The 18,794-nt window shown below is 48.8% G+C and overlaps 1 protein-coding gene and 1 long non-coding RNA gene across 2 annotated transcripts; one reads left to right on the forward strand and one right to left on the reverse strand.

Annotated features, from left to right (window-relative positions):
* The first annotated feature begins 3,448 nt into the window (after window positions 1-3,448).
* On the forward strand, window positions 3,449-14,362 carry KRT73 (keratin 73). The gene is made up of 9 exons (XM_017861431.1): window positions 3,449-3,920; window positions 5,591-5,805; window positions 6,634-6,694; window positions 7,301-7,396; window positions 8,109-8,273; window positions 10,653-10,778; window positions 11,147-11,367; window positions 12,655-12,689; window positions 13,484-14,362. Exons 1-9 carry the CDS (start codon window positions 3,474-3,476, stop codon window positions 13,738-13,740), a joined length of 1,623 nt encoding a protein of 540 aa, XP_017716920.1. The 5' UTR covers window positions 3,449-3,473; the 3' UTR covers window positions 13,741-14,362.
* LOC108521561 (uncharacterized) lies at window positions 6,668-12,084 on the reverse strand. Its single transcript, XR_001883218.1, has 3 exons — window positions 10,555-12,084; window positions 9,131-9,643; window positions 6,668-8,397 (listed from the first exon to the last, which is right to left on the reverse strand). It is a non-coding gene; the product is annotated as an uncharacterized LOC108521561 (long non-coding RNA).
* Window positions 14,363-18,794: the final 4,432 nt, after the last annotated feature.

The raw sequence follows: 18,794 nt of genomic DNA on the forward strand, positions 1-18,794 counted from the left end.
TCTGACATTGCCCTTGCAGGGGAAAGGGTGTGGATGCTACCTTGTTTTTGCCAGGTAAGGGTGGAAGTCTGGGCTCCCCACATGGTCTCCACTGGCACCAAGTGGGTCAGGCACTTGTTACCTCCTGGTGGGGATGAAATCCTGGCTTCTTTCTTGGATTTCCCTGATTCCACCTAACTACTGGGGGAGGGGGCAGTTGGGGCACCTCATTATAGCCTGGTGAGTGTGAAGGTCTAGGCCTCCCACTCAGCTTTTGCTGATGTGGCTGTGGGTGAAACCATAGTTTTTTCTGTGTGTTGGGATGAAATAGAGTGATTATTCTCTGTAAGTTTTCTGTCTTGCTAGGCTGCCCCTTTCCTGATGATGTGGCTACAGATATGAGGCTTTTGTTCAGTCTTTAAAAATCTGAGCCTTTCCAGATTCCTGCCTTTTTCTGCCCCAAGTCTGGAATATAGGAGACAAATAGAAACCTTAGAGAAATCCTCATCATGTCTTTCATTGGGTCCTGAGGTCCTTGTTGGTGTGCCTTCTTCTCTACCCTTCAGAGTCTTCTTATATTTGTGAAGAAGGGAAAAGTGTATCTACTTCATCTTTCCAGATGTGGAATATCTACATGTGGAATATTGATTTCACAATATTTATTTGATTGCCCCTGGGGGTGACAGGAAGTTGATTTCCTGCCTCTCTCTCTCTCTCTCTTTCTCTCTCTTTTCTGAAACCATCAGAAACTCTTGCCCTAGAGTCTGGGCAGAGGCTAGTGGCAGGACAGCTCCACTGTGGGAAGTGGGGCTGACTTGGTAAGTGGGTTCATCTGGCATTGAGTTTCCCCTGGTGAGGGCAATAGCACGATGTGAAATATAAGGAGCTCACTATGTGAAAACCCATTTAGAGGAGTTTTAATGACAAGTGCTAGGGATACTGTTCTTAGGGAGAATGATTTCAAAGGGCACCTAAGAGTTTTTTAGCCTAGTCCATGACTGCCTGAGAGTCCTTTACCACTGGAGTTCTGGGAAGTGAGTAGAGAGGACCAAAGGGAGGATAGGACCTGGATCTTGTCCTCAGGAAAATTTCTGGCCATCAGGAAAGATTGACATACCTCCTGAACACAGGTAGAGACATCAAATTAGAAGAGACAATTGACATAATAGATGCTGTTGTTTGGACAACAAACAATACATGGGAGGCTGGGAAGACAGGCGTGATTAGATTAGGAAAGTCATCAGAGAAGGTTTCTGGGGGTGCCTCTGTGGCAGGTTCACAAGACGAGAAAGCCAGGGAGGGGAGGGGAAGTGAAAACCATAAGGAGAGGTGCTGTTTGCTCGTAAGCACACCCACGCCACACTGCAGAGTTGGCATTCACAGCATAAATGCCACTGGGGGTGATATCAAGGCCTGTGACAAGCAGCAGTTTGTAGTTTTGCTGAGATGTGGGTCTGAATCACCTCCACCCCAGTGCTGGTGTACTGAAATGAGCCAATTAGGGAGTGATTCTGGCTGGAATACTCAGTATTCTCATCACAATGCAGTTTTGTTGGTCTTCTTTGTGCCTTACAAAGAAACTTACAAAGGAAGAGAGAGAGAAAAAAAAAGGAATAGAAACTTTGTGTAGCTAAAAAAGATTAAAGGATTGCCAAGTGGCATTGCCTTTAGTGAAATTGAAGACATCTAAGAAAATGATTTTTTTTTTTTTTTTTTTTTTTGACACGGAATCTTGCTCAGTCGCCCAGGCTGGAGTGCAGTGGGCAGATCTCAGCTCACTGCAAGCTCCGCCTCCCGGGTTTACGCCATTCTCCTGCCTCAGCCTCCCGAGTAGCTGGGACTACAGGCGCCCACCAACTCACCTGGCTAGTTTTTTGTATTTTTTAGTAGAGACGGGGTTTCATCGTGTTAGCCAGGATGGTCTTGATCTCCCGACCTTGTGATCCGCCCGTCTCGGCCTCCCAAAGTGCTGGGATTACAAGCTTGAGCCGCCGCGCCTGGCCATGATTATTCTTAACTAGAAAACAACTGTATTGTATAAAAAAGAGGGGAGGTTGAATTTGGCAGTTGCTTAGTACAACAGTTTTAGGGGCCTATCATAACCTCTGTACAGAAATAGAAAAGAAGGATGGGCCAAGTGTTCATTCAAGTACTCAGCTAGTGAAATACTTGTGTTTTATGGAGCAAATTCTATACTATGGATATATTTGGGATTTGGGATTTGGGAAACTCTTGGGTCACATACTTTGGCAATGTCAAGGATCCATGAAATTCAAATGTCTGCCCCTACCTCCCCACCTCCAAAATTGTGAGCTAGGTTGGGTCTTCTTAATTTGGGACCCAAGAGCCTAGCACGGTACCTGGGAGAGAGTCAGCTCTCAACAGAAGTCTGTTAAATGAACAGATAAATGAGTGAACACATAGATGACTGGCTGGCTGGTTGAATGGATGGATGGATGGATGAATGAAAAAGGCTGGCATAACTCTGAATGTGGAGTCAGAAGACCAGCCAAGGGGAGTCCTCAAGGCTGGGGCCTGTGCATTTTTGGGGCATTTTCGTTCTCTGGGATTCACACAAAGAAAGGACTCACTAAATGTTTGCTAAAGTAATGATATCCTCAATTATCTGAACCTTGGTTTCCCCATTGTTAATATGGATCATCACCACTCCCCTCCAGACAGACTAAGTGGATTAAATGAGCTTCTTGTGTGAGGAGCTCTTTTATACTGTAAAGTGCTGCACCAGTGTCAGCCATCGTGAACGGTGCCAATGACCATTATTTCAAGGTCAAGAGTCGGGGTAGTGGGATGGTAAACGGACAAGAAGTCAGTGTGTGCATAGGAAGGTGAGCAGGGCAGCCTGACTGGCACAGAGGAGCAGGAGAGCTGCCTGGGAGGGCACAGCAGGGGGCTGGCAGACAGAGGCTGGGCCTGGATTCTCAATGTGCTCCTCTCCTATGGCCCTGGCCAGCCATGAAACCTGTCTCCAGGAACCCTGGGAAGCCAGGCAGGAGGAGCCTCTTCCTAACCACATAAAAGCAGCTCAGCCAGGGTACCTGAAGCAGCCCATCTGATGCTGGCATTGTTGTGAGATTTCTCACAGATGACACTGTCAATTAAAGGTCTCCCCTCTGTACCCCTACAAACCCAGTCCCACCACTCCCTGGGGAACAGCAATTGAGACTGCGACAAACCTCCCACCCAAGATCTTTCTGTGGATAATGTGCCCATGCTAATTACCCATGTTCATTAGTTAAACTCAAATTACATGAGCAAGACTTGCAAGATTAGCACTTTGGGAGTTTTCAAGTCATTTACCTGGTGTCTGATTTTGCTGGGAGAAAAGGATTTCTTGCTCCCAGGCAAACTGAACCTACAAATTAGGCCAGTGGCTCCCCCCTGAGTCCTATAAAGTGGGAACCCAGGATCACAGGTTGGTGAACTGCATCTCAGCTAAGAGTTGGCATCTTATCCCCACTTTCTGGCCTCCTACCATGAGCCGCCAATTCACCTACAAGTCGGGAGCTGCTGCCAAGGGGGGCTTCAGCGGCTGCTCAGCTGTGCTCTCAGGGGGCAGCTCATCCTCCTACCAAGCAGGGGGCAAAGGGCTCAGTGGGGGCTTCAGCAGTCGGAGCCTTTACTGCCTGGGGGGTGCCCGGAGCATCTCTTTCAATGTGGCCAGTGGCAGTGGGTGGGCAGGAGGCTATGGATTTGGCCGGGGCCGGGCCAGTGGCTTTGCTGGCAGCATGTTTGGCAGTGTGGCCTTGGGGTCCGTGGGTCCGTCCGTGTGCCCGCCTGGGGGTATCCATCAGGTCACCATCAACAAGAGCCTCCTGGCACCCCTCAACGTGGAGCTGGACCCTGAAATCCAGAAAGTGCGTGCCCAGGAGCGGGAGCAGATCAAGGTGCTGAACAACAAGTTCGCCTCCTTCATCGACAAGGTGGGTCTTCCTGGAGAAAGCTGATCTTGGGCTCCCCCTTTTAAGAACTCAGGAGGGAGCCACTCCCCTAATTTGTGGTTTCAATTTGCCTGAGAGCAAGAAATCATTTCTCCTAGCAAAATCAGACACCAGGTAAATAACTTCAAAGCCCCCCAGGTGCTGGGCCCATAAGGCTTGCTCATGTCATACAGCCCCTTCCTCCCCCCACCTTCATTTTCCTTGGGGCACTCCCTGTCTGAAGCAGAGGAAGGCAGGACACCTCCCCAGGATGCAGACATAGCCCAGGGAGGAACTGGACAAAGCCTAGACATCAGAGGCAAGGGACCAGGGTCAGAGGGGTGAGAAGAGCCAGCAGCCTAGCCCGGCAAGGTGTCCAGGAGGCAGAGAGAGTGGTCTCTGAGTTGAGAAGTAGGAGAGTGACAACCTTTGAGACTTAGAAGCCAGGCGAAGGAGATGCCCTTGACAACCTGGGGCATCTAGACTGCCATGCGACCCAGCTCTTCCTCCTGTGTGTTCTGACAGCTGAGGCAAGGCAGTTGGAGGTCATGGTGCCCTAGAGCAGTGTTCTCAAAAGTGGCCCCGGAGCCAGCAGCAGCAACGTCACCTGGATGCTTGTTAGAATGCACATTCTCAGGCTCCATCCCAGAGCAACTGAATCAGAGACTTTGCAGTAGGGCCCAGCACCCTGCATTTTAACAAGCCCTCCAGGTGATGCTGATGCACTCAGGTTTGAGAATCACTGAGGGACAAAGTGGCAGGAAAGTCTTGGGAAGCAGAGACTTCCTAAACTTAGGGGAGCAGAGGAAGCTCACCCAGAGTGACAGTGAGGTAGGGTGGTGAGGCATGAGTAGGAGTTTTCAGACGGAGGTGGGGAAAAGGTAATCTAGGGAAAGAGCATGTGCAGCATGGTAGAACTTGTCTAGGAAATGGGAGACCTTGGGTTTACGATATCACTGTGTGAGTAAAGAAGGAAGCCAGGAGGGCTGACCACATTATGAAGAGCATGATAAGGAATATGGACTTGACCCTGAGGGCGATGTGGAACCACCTGAGGGTTTTAAGCAGGGGAGTGATATATATGTAGGTTGCAACTTCAGAATGCTTGTTCTGCTGCTGGGGCAATGCTGTGATTGAGATAGTAGAGATGCAGACATGAAAGCAACTTAGGAGGGCTGGAGACCCCAGATAAGCTGAGCATCTGCCTCTGATTGGGCTGGGAGAGCCCACGCACAAGGAGGGAGAGAATAGGCAGAGCACGGGCCAGGCCACCAGACCCTAAGCAGAAGGCCCGACAGTGTGAAGGCTAGCACAGGCCAGCTTGTGTCTAAGGAGCTGCCTTAGAGAGATGGCCTGGGCTGAACATGGACATCAGTCCAGGCAGGTTTGGATAAGTGCGAAGGAGACAGGAGATCTAGATCTTGATAGTTCGAGAGGGAAATGAAGATGTTGGTGCCCCTCCCGACCTTAGGGGCTGCCTCAGAGTGAGAACTTCAGTCAGATAAAGGACCCCAGGTAAGGACTGGGGGTGTGAGTGGCATGGGTGGCAATTTTTAAGGACTAAGGCTCATTTTTAAAGCTAGCGTAGCATAAGAGAACGCAGTTCCTGTCCAGGAAGGGAAATCTCACATCCCCTCTCCGCACTGCTTAAGTATGTGTGACATGGGTTCCAGGTGCGGTTCCTGGAGCAGCAGAACCAGGTGCTGGAGACCAAGTGGGAGCTGCTGCAGCAGCTGGACCTGAACAACTGCAAGAACAACCTGGAGCCCATCCTCGAGGGCTACATTAGCAACCTGCGGAAGCAGCTGGAGACGCTGTGCGGGGACAGGGTGAGGCTGGACTCAGAGCTGAGGAGCGTGCGCGAAGTGGTAGAGGACTACAAGAAGAGGTGAGCAGGATGCCGCTCCAGGCTGGCCTGCCTCCCAGGGTGAGGCTTTCCCAGCAGGCACTGGGATGTTTGCTTCTGGCCTCGGAGGTACTGGGTTCATCTGTCCCGGCAAGATGAGAACCTTCTTTGGGCAACAAGGCAGACTGGACAGTGGACAACCAGCCTCTTGGGCAGGGTCAGGGCTGTCCTGGCAGGTGATCCCCTCCTTGGTACGCTCCTTCCTGCTCCCCACTCAAGAGTGCCTGTGTTGTGTGTGCCACAGCCTCTTGGTTCCTAAGCTCACCAATGTGCCGCTGAGTTCCAAAGAACCACCCCTGACCCAGCTGCTGCTCTCTGCAGCGGGAAAGGAGTTGGAGTTCCTGTTGGGCTTCCTCCCTCGTTGCCTTTAGGTCCTCGACACTTGGGCCATGTGCCTTCTTTTTCCCCTGGGGGATAGTTCTGGCTTCCTTGGAACCCCTGCCTAGGGTTGGAGGGGAGTTGTTGGTAGGGTGTCAGGCAGGAGGATTGACACAAGAATCATGGCTGAAAGGGGTAGCTGGTGTGCATCTGTGATTCAGATATTGAGTGGGAAGAGGGAGAACTTACTTCCCAGGCATCAGAAGAAATCAGACCTCAAACCACCCAGGCTTAGGAGGAGGTTACTTCATACCCAGCCTCCAACTCTGGCCAAATAGTCCTGGTGTGTTGGGACGGACTTGCAAGGGTATAGAATAACACCTCTTAAAAAGCATATAATATGGGCATCTCTTTTCCCACTTCACTATGAGAATGGATACACATGCACACACACAGACACACACTCTGCTCACTGTGATGCTTTCCCTGCAGGTATGAAGAAGAAATAAACAAGCGCACAACTGCTGAGAATGAATTTGTGGTGCTTAAGAAGGTGAGGAGGGTACATGGGTTCCCTTCAGTCCCCCAGCAGTGGGTGTTGGGCTAAGAGAGAGGAGCAACTGAGATCTGAGCACCCCCACAGAAGGGCCTGGAGCCGAAGTGCTGAAGGAAGAGATGAAGGGCTTGCTGCTCGGGACATCTTGGGACACCTGTGTGTTGGTTTAGCACATAGCACTTTGTGGACAGGAACCTAGATGTGGATAGTCAGTGCCAACTCATGTCCACTTTGGCTGGGGAACAGGACAGGCTTTGGGAGGGGTTGCAGGTTTGCCTTCTAACTCTGCTGGTTTCTGGCAAATCGCCGTGGCTGCCCTTGGCTCCCTCTGTTGGCTGAATGACCGGCTGTGTGGTGTATAGGGTCCCACACCCTTCTCTAAGAAATAGAGGCAGAAGGAGTTCCAGAGGCATGAGAAACTTGCCCCAGGTTTCGCAGTGAGTCTGACAGTGAGTTGTGGCTGGAAGGCAGGTTTCTACCCCTTGGATCTGAAGTCCATTCCTGGGCAGCTAGCTAGGGCAGGGCCTGTGGGTGTCAGTTTGCTGGACAGACCTGTCTGGGCTTGAAGAAAGGTGAGGTTGGGGGTATCTGGATTCTCCATAGGACGTGGATGCGGCTTACATGAGCAAAGTAGAGCTGCAGGCCAAGGTGGATGCCCTGGACGGAGAAATCAAGTTCTTCAAGTGCCTGTATGAGGGGGTAAGGCTCCCCCTGCTCCACCTCTGGTTCTGTCTTCTGGAAGGACAGATATGTGATGAACAGTTTCTTACTTATCAGTAACTTAAGCAGTCCAGGTGCTGAGAAATTTGTAGATCAAAGGTGGGAGCGGCCATCTATCCTGGTGCCCCATCCATCCCTGACTGCCCTGAGGATGTCCTGCTTTCACTTCCTTCAGGAAACCAGAGTCCTTAATGGGTTCACTGGGAACTGAGCTTCAGCCAAGAATATTCTCACTCCTGCTTCTCTTCTCTCTGTGACTGGGGATGCTTCCTGGGGTCTTGGGCAGGAATCCCCAGGGATAGAGGTAGGAAGTCCTCACACCCCTTCTACCTTCTCTATGCACATCTGATTTCAAGCCTCCACCTATTGGCCAAGCATTCCTGGGCTCCTGTGTCCCTTAGTGTCCTGTGTGTGGCAGCCAGGTTGTTGTCTTCCACCTTCCCCATTCCTGTCCTGTCTCAGCGGACAGATGTGCAGGCTGTTTTCTTCCTGGGTTGCTTCAAACCCATTCAGCAGTTTTCAGATGTGATATTGGAACTTCTGGGCTGTGAGCTCTGTTCTTATAAGCTTTGGGGGATGCAGCTTCCATCTGTGTGGGATGGTCTAGGGCCATCCCTCTGGGACAGGGCCACACCTTGGTACCTTTCTCTGGTCACAGAAGGCATTTCATGCTTCCTTTTTTCCTCTGCAGGAGATCGCTCAGATCCAGTCCCACATCAGCGACACATCCATCATCCTGTCCATGGACAACAACCGGAACCTGGACCTGGACAGCATCATTGCTGAGGTCCGTGCCCAGTATGAAGAGATCGCCCGGAAGAGCAAGGCCGAGGCCGAGGCCCTGTACCAGACCAAGGTGAGGCCACACAACTCCCTACAGTGACATGTGCAGGGCCCTGTGCTCCACACTCTGTCTTGTCTGCCCCATGACTCACTGTGGTGACCCGTAGCTTGCTGGGAGCACAGCACTGTCCTGGGCACTGTGGAAAGCCAGATGGGAGGAGAAGACACAGCTCTGTCCTTGGGACCCACTTAGATCAACAGCACCCCTGGAGGATGCACTCAGCCGAGTGCAGGTGAATGTTGTGCAAAGAGAGTCCAGACTGAGGAACTAGGACCAGGTGGGGCAGGTCAAAAACAACTCCCTGGAGGCAGAGAGTTCTGTCTGGAGGGGAGAAGCAACATGAGTAGTTGGCATCTCAACGCCCCCGCTAATTATCATAAATGAGGGGGTCTCTTCAGTGTGATCTGGAATCAAGTAATTTCTGTCTTTTCATTCAAGTCTAACTCCAAGGATAAAGCAGAGGTTTGAGTCCTCAGATCTTAACTCCCCTAATGGTGGTGGGTGGAAAGTGATTCTTTAGATAATTTGGTTTCTCAGATCAAGATGGCAACTTCCTAATTGTTCCTTGCATTTATCAGGCTCTTTCTCAAGGGAATCCACACTCTTGGGAGATCTTATCTCATCCCTCTCCCTGCCTCCTTGCTAGCCTGCAGTGGGGGAGGAGGGAGGCTTTCCAGGTCTAGGAAACATAGGCTAGGGCTTCTTGGTGAAGGTTCAAACTCAACTCCTCAGTCCCCAAAGCCTTTCACATTACTGTTGCAAGATAGGGTAGAGAATGGCCAGAATCATAACAGTATTATGATTGCTTATTTTGATGATTCCCTTTTAAAGATAAAGAAGGTAGGGCCCAGGGAGTTCAAGCTACTTACCAAAGGCAACAGCTGACAAGTAACGCAGCTAGATCAGAATCTAGGTGACAGACTTCAAATTCCACTGCATTTAGGCAGAAAATCAGAAGTTGACTCTGGGGAAGAAGCATTTACTCTAAGGGCTTTGTGTGGCTTGAGAGAGAAGTGGCAGGAAGATGTTTAGCTGTTTGTCTCAGAATGAAGCTGCTTGGTGTCAGAACCAGTGTACAGGGAGGCATCCTGCTCACACAGCCTTGCAGGGAAGTGGGAGAAGGCCCCTTGTTCAGGGTTGGCACCAAAGATAAAACAAAAGGAGTGAAGATAAAACACAAGGAGTGAAGAGAGAAACCCCTCTGCCTTCTCTGCCTTCTGGATACTTGGCATCTTTAGGAACAATCCTAAATCTTGGGCCATGCTGGAGTGGAGCGCCCAGGGACCGAGACAGAGCAGTACACCACCTCCAGAGTGCTGAATGGTCCCAGTTTTGTGTTCCTCTTGAACCACATTCGAGTAGAACTGATGTACTCTCTGTGACTGTTTAATAGATGACATCAAAGGCAGAAATAATTCCAAATTACTAGATGACCCAAATTTCATGGCTAGTGGTTTTGGGGTATAGCTGAATCTACCCTCATCATGCACACAAAATGCTCCTCCATGCTAATCCCTCCCACCATCCCAGCCCAGCAAATCTGCCTGTGGTCTGGGGCCCAGCTAAGGTATCAAGGGGAGAGAGTCACAGAAAATACAGATGGACAGCTCATTGGCTCACTCATTCATTCATCAGATTCTTTTTGAGCACCAACCAGGCACTGTGCTAGGTACTGGGAATTCAAAATTAAAAGGAAAAATCCCTGCCGTCCATTCATTCTGGGTCTGATGGAGAATGCATGGAAATGGGTTCACAATACAGTATACTGTGAGGAGACCTATGGACTGGTGTACCGGGGCAAGGAATAGAATTGAACCCAACCAGGACGTCACGGAAGGCCTCATGGAGGAAGTGACTCTGCACTAGCTAAGTTGGAGCTAGCTAGGGAAAAAGGAGGATGGATGGGGGAGGGTTTTTCAGGTTGGAGGAGAGGCTCAGGCAAAGACTCAGAGACACAAGAGCACGTGGGATATCTGGGGGAACTGTGGGACTGTTTGGCCCAGCTGAAGAGTCAGATAGGTGTTAGGCAAGGGCAGAAAGAAATGAGCCCCTGGATGCCATGTAAGAGTTTGAATTTGACCTTGACTTTGAAGGACGATAGGCAGAGGAATGTCATAATTGGAGTTGTGTGTTATAAGGTTCCCATGTGGACAGTCTGGGTCATTCAACAGAACTTATGGCCAATTCTAACCATCTATGAGATCAGCCGTGCTTAAGGCAAGCAAATGCAATGGAGCAATGCTTTAATGGGAGGTTGCTGATAGATCTGGTGAGGTGGGTGACTTAGACCCACCTCTGCCAGGCTCTGCAAGTGCAGGCATAATCTCTGTACCAGGCTGAGCCCAGACAGGCCCTGAGTCAGTGTCCTTGCTTTGGTTCCTTTTCCTCTAGTTCCAGGAGCTGCAGCTAGCAGCCGGCCAGCATGGGGATGACCTGAAACACACCAAAAATGAGATCTCAGAGCTGACTCGTCTCATCCAAAGGCTGCGCTCAGAGATTGAGAGTGTGAAGAAGCAGGTGAAGGGGACTGGAGCATTCCTTACTCACTCCTAAGGGAGGGGTGAACTGCTTAGTACCCCCTGCCCCCTCCTTCTCCTGAGACTCCATCTCAGAATCCCCTTCCTCAAATGGAGGTCCTGCTCTCATCCCTCACCCTTAGCTCCCATCTGAAGTTTGGAACAATTGCAGATTCTTTTCATAAAGCCATGGGGCCCAGCGTAACAAGCCTCCCAGTCCCGGGTTGACAGGACTCCACCTGGATGTGGCTGGGTCTCTGCTCTAGGACATTGGGCAGGGCAGAGGAGGGCTCAACCACTGAGAGCATGGGAGAGGTGAAGTGAGGCCCAGGGAGGGACTCAGGGGGAAATGCTACCTCCTGACCCCAGTGTGCCAACCTGGAGACGGCCATCGCTGACACCGAGCAGCGGGGGGACTGCGCCCTCAAGGACGCCAGGGCCAAGCTGGATGAGCTGGAGGGCGCCCTGCAGCAAGCCAAGGAGGAGCTGGCACGGATGTTGCGCGAGTACCAAGAGCTTTTGAGCGTGAAGCTGTCCCTGGATATCGAGATCGCCACCTACCGCAAGCTGCTGGAGGGCGAGGAGTGCAGGTGGGTGGCACCGAGGGTCTGAAAGAAACTCTGCAAGTCTCCAAATCAAAGTTTCCCAGAGTGTGTTTGGGAGCGGGGGCACTGGAGATGTGTTTAATTCACCCACAAGCATAGTTTCAAACAGCATCCAGCCAGATAATGTGACAGCAATTTCCTTTACAGTTCTTTTGACTCTTTGAAGAAAGTCTTAACTGGGCGCTGGTGTGTTTTTAACACCTTTCAGACGGCCAGGCGCAGTGGCTCACACCTGTAATCCCAGCTCTTTGGGAGGCTGAGGCAGGTGGATCACCTGAGGTCAGGACTTCAAGATCAGCCTGGCCAACATTGGAGAAACCTCGTCTCTACTAAAAATACAAAAATTAGCTGGATGTGGTGGTGCAAGCCTGTAATAATCCTAGCTACTCGGGAGGCTGAGGCAGGAGAACTGCTTGAACCCAGGAGGCGGAGGTTGCAGTGAGCTGAGATTGCGCTACTGTACTCCAACTTGGGTGACAGAATGAGACTCCATCTCAAAAACAAACAAACAGGCAAACAAAACACAATAACACCTCTCAGACACTTGCAAATATCCCCTATTGATAAAGATACAGTAGATCCTAGGTGCAGAATCTTTGGGAAGATAATAGCATTATCTAGCCCGAAAGTTTTAAATTGTTTTATTTTCATTATATTTACATTTGGTTAGGTAATAACACTGGTTTCTATTTACTCTGGTGACATAAAACTTCTATTTAAAAGAAATGCACTTTTGTGGAAAAGGCAGAGTCAATTAAAAATACTAAGTATCTAACAGAGCAAGTCAAACATGGTCCTAGCAACAGTCGGAAGGGTGGCACACGAAGCATGAACATTCAAAAAACCCTGTTTTAACCTAGCACCATTTTATAACTGAGACCTGGAGAGAAGTCACTGGTCCCAAAATCATGCAGTTAGTTCATTAGCACAACTCCTGATCCTGATCTTTCCACACATGTATTTATTCAGGCAGCTGCTCACAGTAGTAAAGAAATGGGTTCAAGAGAAACCCTGCAGGAGGGACCTTGGGGGTGGTCATGTTGTTGGAGGTTCCAAAGTTGGAGGTTCTACATCTCTGCAGTGGGAAGAATAGATTGAGGAGGGAGAGGGAGGGCTTAGAGACACTCAGGGACAGCCAGTGCCATCTGGTAAGTGTGAGGTGCGTGGAGGCTAAGTCGGTCTGGCTGGGGATCCCCAGCCTGTGTTTAGGCAGTGAGGGCCACTATGGGAGTCCACGTGATTCAGACTCTCTTGTGCTTTTCTCTCTTGCAGGATGTCTGGAGAATACACCAACTCCGTGAGCATTTGTGAGTATTTCATGACTCTGAGGGAATACTTTCAGTCCATCAACAAACACAAGGTGGGTGGGTGTCCACCATCCGGCCCCCTGGGGAAGAGCTTGGCTCTGCCTGTTGACCACTTTGTCACATACTCACCCTCCTTGCTGAGACCTGTGGCCTCCCCATTCAGAGCTGCTTCTTTCAGGTGGAGTCAGCGCCCAGCACATTCTGACACTGCACACTGGCCTCTTTCACAGTAGTCTCCCCCATGCTGCGGTGAAACTCTCAGCCCCTCCCCTCTCCTGTCACCCCCAGCTGGCTCTCCTGCATGAAGGAAACTGAGCACAGAGTGGTGCCTCCTTATTGGGAGTGGAGACCGGTGTGTGGACCACTGTACGAGTCAGTTTAATGCTGGCCCCACAGTGTTTGGCAGTCTCCTTCTTATGGCGGGGCCAGCAGAAACTCCCCTAATTTTAACAATCAGGAAATTCTTTTGGAAAATACTCAGAAGGTATTGTAAAGCTAAATGCAAGAACCTGCTGGCTTATCTGATGCTCAAGCATCATCTGTCCCTTGGGGGAAGCCCTTGCTACTCCTGTTTGTTTATAGAATGACAAGGTGCCTGACTTGGGAGTCTTGCAGGGTTGGGGTTCTTCTTCCTGTGCTTGAGTTGCTCAAATGAACCCAAGTTCATGGGTGATGGGAAGTGTTTGCTTAAGAAGCAGACATTTAAGCTAGTGGGGCTGAGAGATTGGAGGGGGACTTAGGGCCACCTCTGTCCTGAGATGTACACTGATCATTCATCCCTCCCTCCTCTGCAGCAGTCATCAACAGCTCCATGGCTGGGACGGCAGGAGCTGGGGCTGGCTTTGGATTCAGCAATGCTGGCACCTATGGCTACTGGCCCAGCTCTGTCAGCGGGGGCTACAGCATGCTGCCTGGGGGCTGTGTCACTGGCAGTGGGAACTGCAGCCCCCGTGGGGAAGCCAGGACCAGGCTGGGGAGTGCAAGTGAATTCAAGGACTCCCAGGGAAAGACCTTAGCTCTAAGCTCACCCACCAAGAAAACCATGAGATAAAAGTGAAAGGCAGCCCATTTCCCAGTAGTCTGCCTTGCCCTGGCAGACTGCTCCGGACTCCTCTAGGAAATTCCTCTGTCTCATTTGTCCTCATCTCCTTCTTGCTTTGCTTTACTGTGGACCTCTCCTCCTTCTCCTTGACCTCTCTGCCTCAGTCTTTGTTAATGTTGAATCAGGATTCGAGAGCTGGAGCCCATCTTTCTGCCTCCATCCAAAGAGGCATTTTAACTCAGCCTCCCCTTCTGGATGAAGACTTGGCCCTTTCTCTGCCTGCATGTCCCTGTGCAGAGGAAGGCTGTCTCTCAAAGGTAACCCCAATCTGCCTGTGCTGCTCTTTTATACCTTGTCTCTGTAACTATTTGGTCATGTGCTCCCTGGGTACACAAGGTTTCGAATTTACTGATAGACCTGCAGGAACTCTTTTGTGTGAGAGCAATAGTGGCTCAGGCAAAACGCCTGGTGGGAGGTTGTATCTTGCATAGCCAATGCGTATTACATAGCCTGGAGTACCCCTTGAGGCTAATTCTATCAACCAAGGGATTTGTGCTCTTCATCTGTGGGTACTTCCTTGTTTAGGCCTCACCTCCCTGCTCCTGTGTCTTACCAATAAACTTATAAAGCCAATGTGGGGTCAGGCTACTTCTTTCTCCTAAGGGAGTCCTCATCTCAGTCCATGTCTCTTCTGCATGTGGAGTGGTCAATGAATGGGAGCCTGGGGCACCTGAAGTCTGGAAGTATCTTCTGATCTAAGTGAAAGACACCCTACTCAGCCTGGGTGATCTCATCATCACCTTCTAAGTCATGCTTTTCTCAGGCCAATTCTCCAGTGGATGGGGGATCTTTAAGAACATTCAGGTTATTGGCAGGAAAAAAGAGCCCACACTTGCCTGGGCCTGGTGTCAAGATTTAAAACTGGTCAAGAGGCAGCAGAACGCCAGTTCTAGGTAGCCTAGGGTCAAATTATGATGGCTCCACGTCCCCTAAGAAAAGGCCCAAAGGTAGAGACTCCTCTTTGTAGTAATGACACGTGTTCTCTTGGCCCTTAGTAAAGTTCCCACTGAGTTGAGCATGGGTGTTTATGTATATGTGTATATGTATGAGTTTGTTTATGTATGTATGAATATGTGTGTGCATACGTGTATGTGTTTAAGAATGGGGCTCTCTGTTACACACACAATTGCAGATTCTTTTCATAAAGCTGTGGGGCCCAGTGTAACAAGCCTCTCAGTCCCAGGTTGACAGGACTCCACCTGGATGTGGCTGGGTCTCTGCTCTAGGAGGAGATGGAGCAGAACAGTGAGCATGGGAGAGGTAAAGTGAGGCCCAGGGAGGAATTCAGGGGGAAACCTTTGTTTTGAAAATACTCAGAGATTTCTCATAGATTCCCAGGCCATGATGATGGATCAGGATGCAACAGGATGCAAAAGCGAGTGAGAGGCTAGCACACACTCAGGTTGGGGCCCCCATGTTGCATCTGAACAGGTCCCTGTGGTTCCTGGGAGGGTCCTAGGCTTCAAGTCAATAGCTTTTAATTCAGATTTAGACTCTGCAACTAAGTGGCAATAATGAATGAAGCTCTCAATCTTCTTGAACCTCATTTTGTTAGCTATAAAACAGGAAGAATAATGTCCCTAAGTTGTTGTTAAGCTAAAATGAGACAACACGAGGATGTCTTGTGCAATTACTGGTTAATAATTGTGCAATTGTGCAATTGATGCTTAATAAATGTTAGTGGAAACAAAAGCGTGTCCTCCATATTTTTGGTTTGACTTAATTAGCTCGCCGAAAGAGGTGTACAGCTGCTGGTAAAGCAATTCAAAAATTCAGACTTTAAAGAGACCGTCTCATAAATTACAGCATAAGCTTAATTCCCAAAGGAGAACTGGCAGGCAGAATAATTAGTCTCAGGACTATATTCTTAGAGTCAGTGAAGAAAGTCAGTTCAAAAAGTATTCATTAAGCATATATCATATGCCTGGCATGTGCTAGTGCTGGGGATACAGTGATGAAGAAATCTCCTCAATGCCCCTAATGGAGGCATAACCATAAAACACCTAGCTGTAACATGGTGAGGTATTAGCAACAATAGAAGACACAGAGGCAGCACAGAGGAGGTCAGGGAGAACTTCAGGGAGGTCAGGAAAAGCTCACAGGGAAGGCAATATGTGTAGAGGTTTTAGAGGATGGATAGGAATTTACTAGGTGGACAAGAGGAGGAAGTGGGCTTTGTAGCCAGAGGCACCAGCATGGCACAAATAGGTGACTGTTGCTGGAGTGTGAAGTGTAAGGATGGAGAGGCTCAGTAGGTGGAGAGGGAGGGAGCAGTGGCATCCAGAGTTGGGGAGGCAGGCAGCAGATGTGTAAGAGAGGCCCCTTCATGTATGCTAAGAGCTGGGATTTTATCCTGTAGAGCTTGAGAGAGAAGTTAACACCTTGGGTGTCAGATGGACCCTGAGTCAGAAGGGCTTTGCCACTTACTAATTGTGTAACTTAGGCAAGATGCTTCTGCTCCATAAGCCTCAGTTTTCTCATCCGTACAAAGGGGTTAATAATTGGAGTTACCTCATAGAGTTGTCATGAATTAAATTTAATGAAATAATGTACGAGAATTATTTAGTTCTTCTAGCACATAGTAAGTGCCCCATAAATGGCTGCCCCTATTGTTTTTAGGTGTAGACTATTCTTTCAGGAAACTGAAGTGAGAAGGGAAGTAGAGAATGTCTGATAGTGATCAGAAGATCGTTTGAGAACATGAACTTAGGATATAGAGCATTGGCTATTACGTGAGATTTCTGCCATCTAACTTTTATGCTTGGGTTCATATAATGAATGCTGACAGTCTCAAGAGACAAACCCTGACATCTGAGCAGCTTAACTTAACACAGCAAAGATTTAGTTCTCACTCACTGTCCAAGGCAGGTTAGGGCAGCTGCCCTATGTGGTTCTCCCATTGGGTATCTCAAGGACCCAGGATCTTCTGCCTTGTAGCCCTGACACATGGGACACATGAACTCCAAGGTCACCAGACAGGGGAAAAGAGATGGAGGAGGCACTTGAGCTGCTTACTGCCCCACCCCCGAAATGACGCACTTCAATGCCACTCATGTTTCATTGGCCAGTGCTAGTCACATGACCCGAAGCCCCAACAGAATTGCAAAGGAGGCTGGGAAATGAGAGGAGAGCAAGGTTATTTGGTGAGCTCTGGCAGTCTGTGGCTCACCTTGCTCAGTCTAGATACCCAAGGCTGATCACCAGGCTGAGAATTCTCTCTCCCTTGGCCAGTGCAGGGATGATGCTGGCCACGATCTCTGGAGTCCACACAAACAACCTCCCTTTGGTTTGGACAATACACCCCTGGCCATATCGCCATAAACTAGATAACCCTGCATATTATATTTAGGCCTCCTTCATGTTTTTAGGGAGATATTGTAAGTCTCTTCAGATCTGGGAAATTTAAGTCAATTTAATGGTGAAGTAGAGATATCTTGTTCAGTGTTTCTTAAAGCATATTCCTTGAAACTCTGGCCCCCATAAAGTATTTGGCCAAAGAGAGGGCTCAATGGCCTAAAAATTGGTTTGGAAAACACTGAGCTTTGTGGGGGTTTTTTGTTTGTGACAAGAACGGTACTTTATTTCTGATTCTAGAATCAACTTCCCTCCCCTTTCATCTTTAGTTTTTTTTTTTTTATTTTGGAAAATAGAACTTATTTATAAAAGCATTATATGCTCATATTGGAACATTCAGAAATATTAAAAAATAGAACAAAACCCACTGACACTTCCCCATTCACAAGTTCACTTCTCAGCTATCAGGTGTGAAAAGCATTAAGTTTTGTATTACCCTTTGGTACAACAGAAAGTATCATGCATCTTTCTGTTATTATTGTTTAATACCATCCATCTGTCCATCCATTCATCCATCTATCCACCCATCCATCTATCCACCCATTTATTTGTTCAATAGACTATTCATTAGAGCAGTTTTAGGTTTACAGCAAAGTAGAGTGGAAGGTACTTGGGTTTCCCATTTACCCCTTACCCCCACACATGCATAGCCTCCTCCCTTATCAACATCTCCCACCATAGGGGTACATTTGCTACAACTGATGAACTTACACTGATGCAGCATTACCACCTCAAGTTCATGGTTTACACTGGGGTTCACTGGGAAGTCTGTGGGTTTGGACAAATGTATAATGACATGTAGCCATCATTACATTACTGTACAGAATAGTTCACTGCCCTAAAATTGCTCTAGCACTAAGCATGTTAATGGGCCTAGAAAGTCCTGCAATAAGATGCCTGCTTAATTTTTTTTTAAACCCAGCACAGAATCCATTCTCATACCTTTTTTCCCATGATACCTATTAACTTCCCAGGAACTAGTGTTGCAGGGCAAAGGAGACCCAGTTTAACCAGCAATGCATTTTCAATTCTCGGCCTAGTGTGATTTCATCCATCTTTTGTAGTAAAGATCTAGATTTCAAAGGGCAATGTTCCTTGTCTAGTTTACTAATCTGGGGGTTGCTTTAACCCAATAACTAATGACAGAGGTGGTCACGAAGGCCTGAGGTGACACCGTAAGCCGCTGTCAGAGGCAGAGGCAATGAGAACCCCATCTCCCAGGCCTCAGCCCTCTTTGATCTGCTGACATCCCCACACATCTGAGGCCTTTGAAATCTGCATGTGTCACTTCTGTCTTTTCATGATCTGTAATAAAGGTGATTCAGGGGTTGAGGAATTCCTTATTCATCCAGCCAGTCAACCCCTCATGGGAAGATAAGAAAAGGTCATCTTACGGTTCCTTAACCCTGGGCATAAGAGCCCTGGTCCCAGGATATCTCAACTCCTTAGAAAATTTCTAGGAAAAAAAAAAAAAGATTTCAAGGACACCCTTTGTCAGCCAATCCTATGTAAAAATTCTCCTCTTTCAATGTAATCCATTCCTTGCTTTTCTATTCTCAATGGCTGGAATAAATAAATTCATTTTTGTGCTTGTGGGAAAAAAAGTGGCTAAAATGACGGGGCAGAGGGAAAATCTCATGTAACAATGA

Source organism: Rhinopithecus bieti, unplaced genomic scaffold (genome assembly GCF_001698545.2).
Source record: "Rhinopithecus bieti isolate Rb0 unplaced genomic scaffold, ASM169854v2 scaffold_56806, whole genome shotgun sequence".
Taxonomy (NCBI): Eukaryota; Metazoa; Chordata; class Mammalia; order Primates; family Cercopithecidae; genus Rhinopithecus; species Rhinopithecus bieti.

Bases quoted from the DNA above. Each gene is read 5' to 3' on its own strand.
- KRT73 (XM_017861431.1), top strand. From the start codon at position 3,474: ATGAGCCGCCAATTCACCTACAAGTCGGGAGCTGCTGCCAAGGGGGGC. The intron at 6,695-7,300 runs GTGAGGAGGGTA...GATTCTCCATAG, and splicing joins AATTTGTGGTGCTTAAGAAG to GACGTGGATGCGGCTTACAT. The intron at 7,397-8,108 runs GTAAGGCTCCCC...TTTCCTCTGCAG, and splicing joins TCAAGTGCCTGTATGAGGGG to GAGATCGCTCAGATCCAGTC.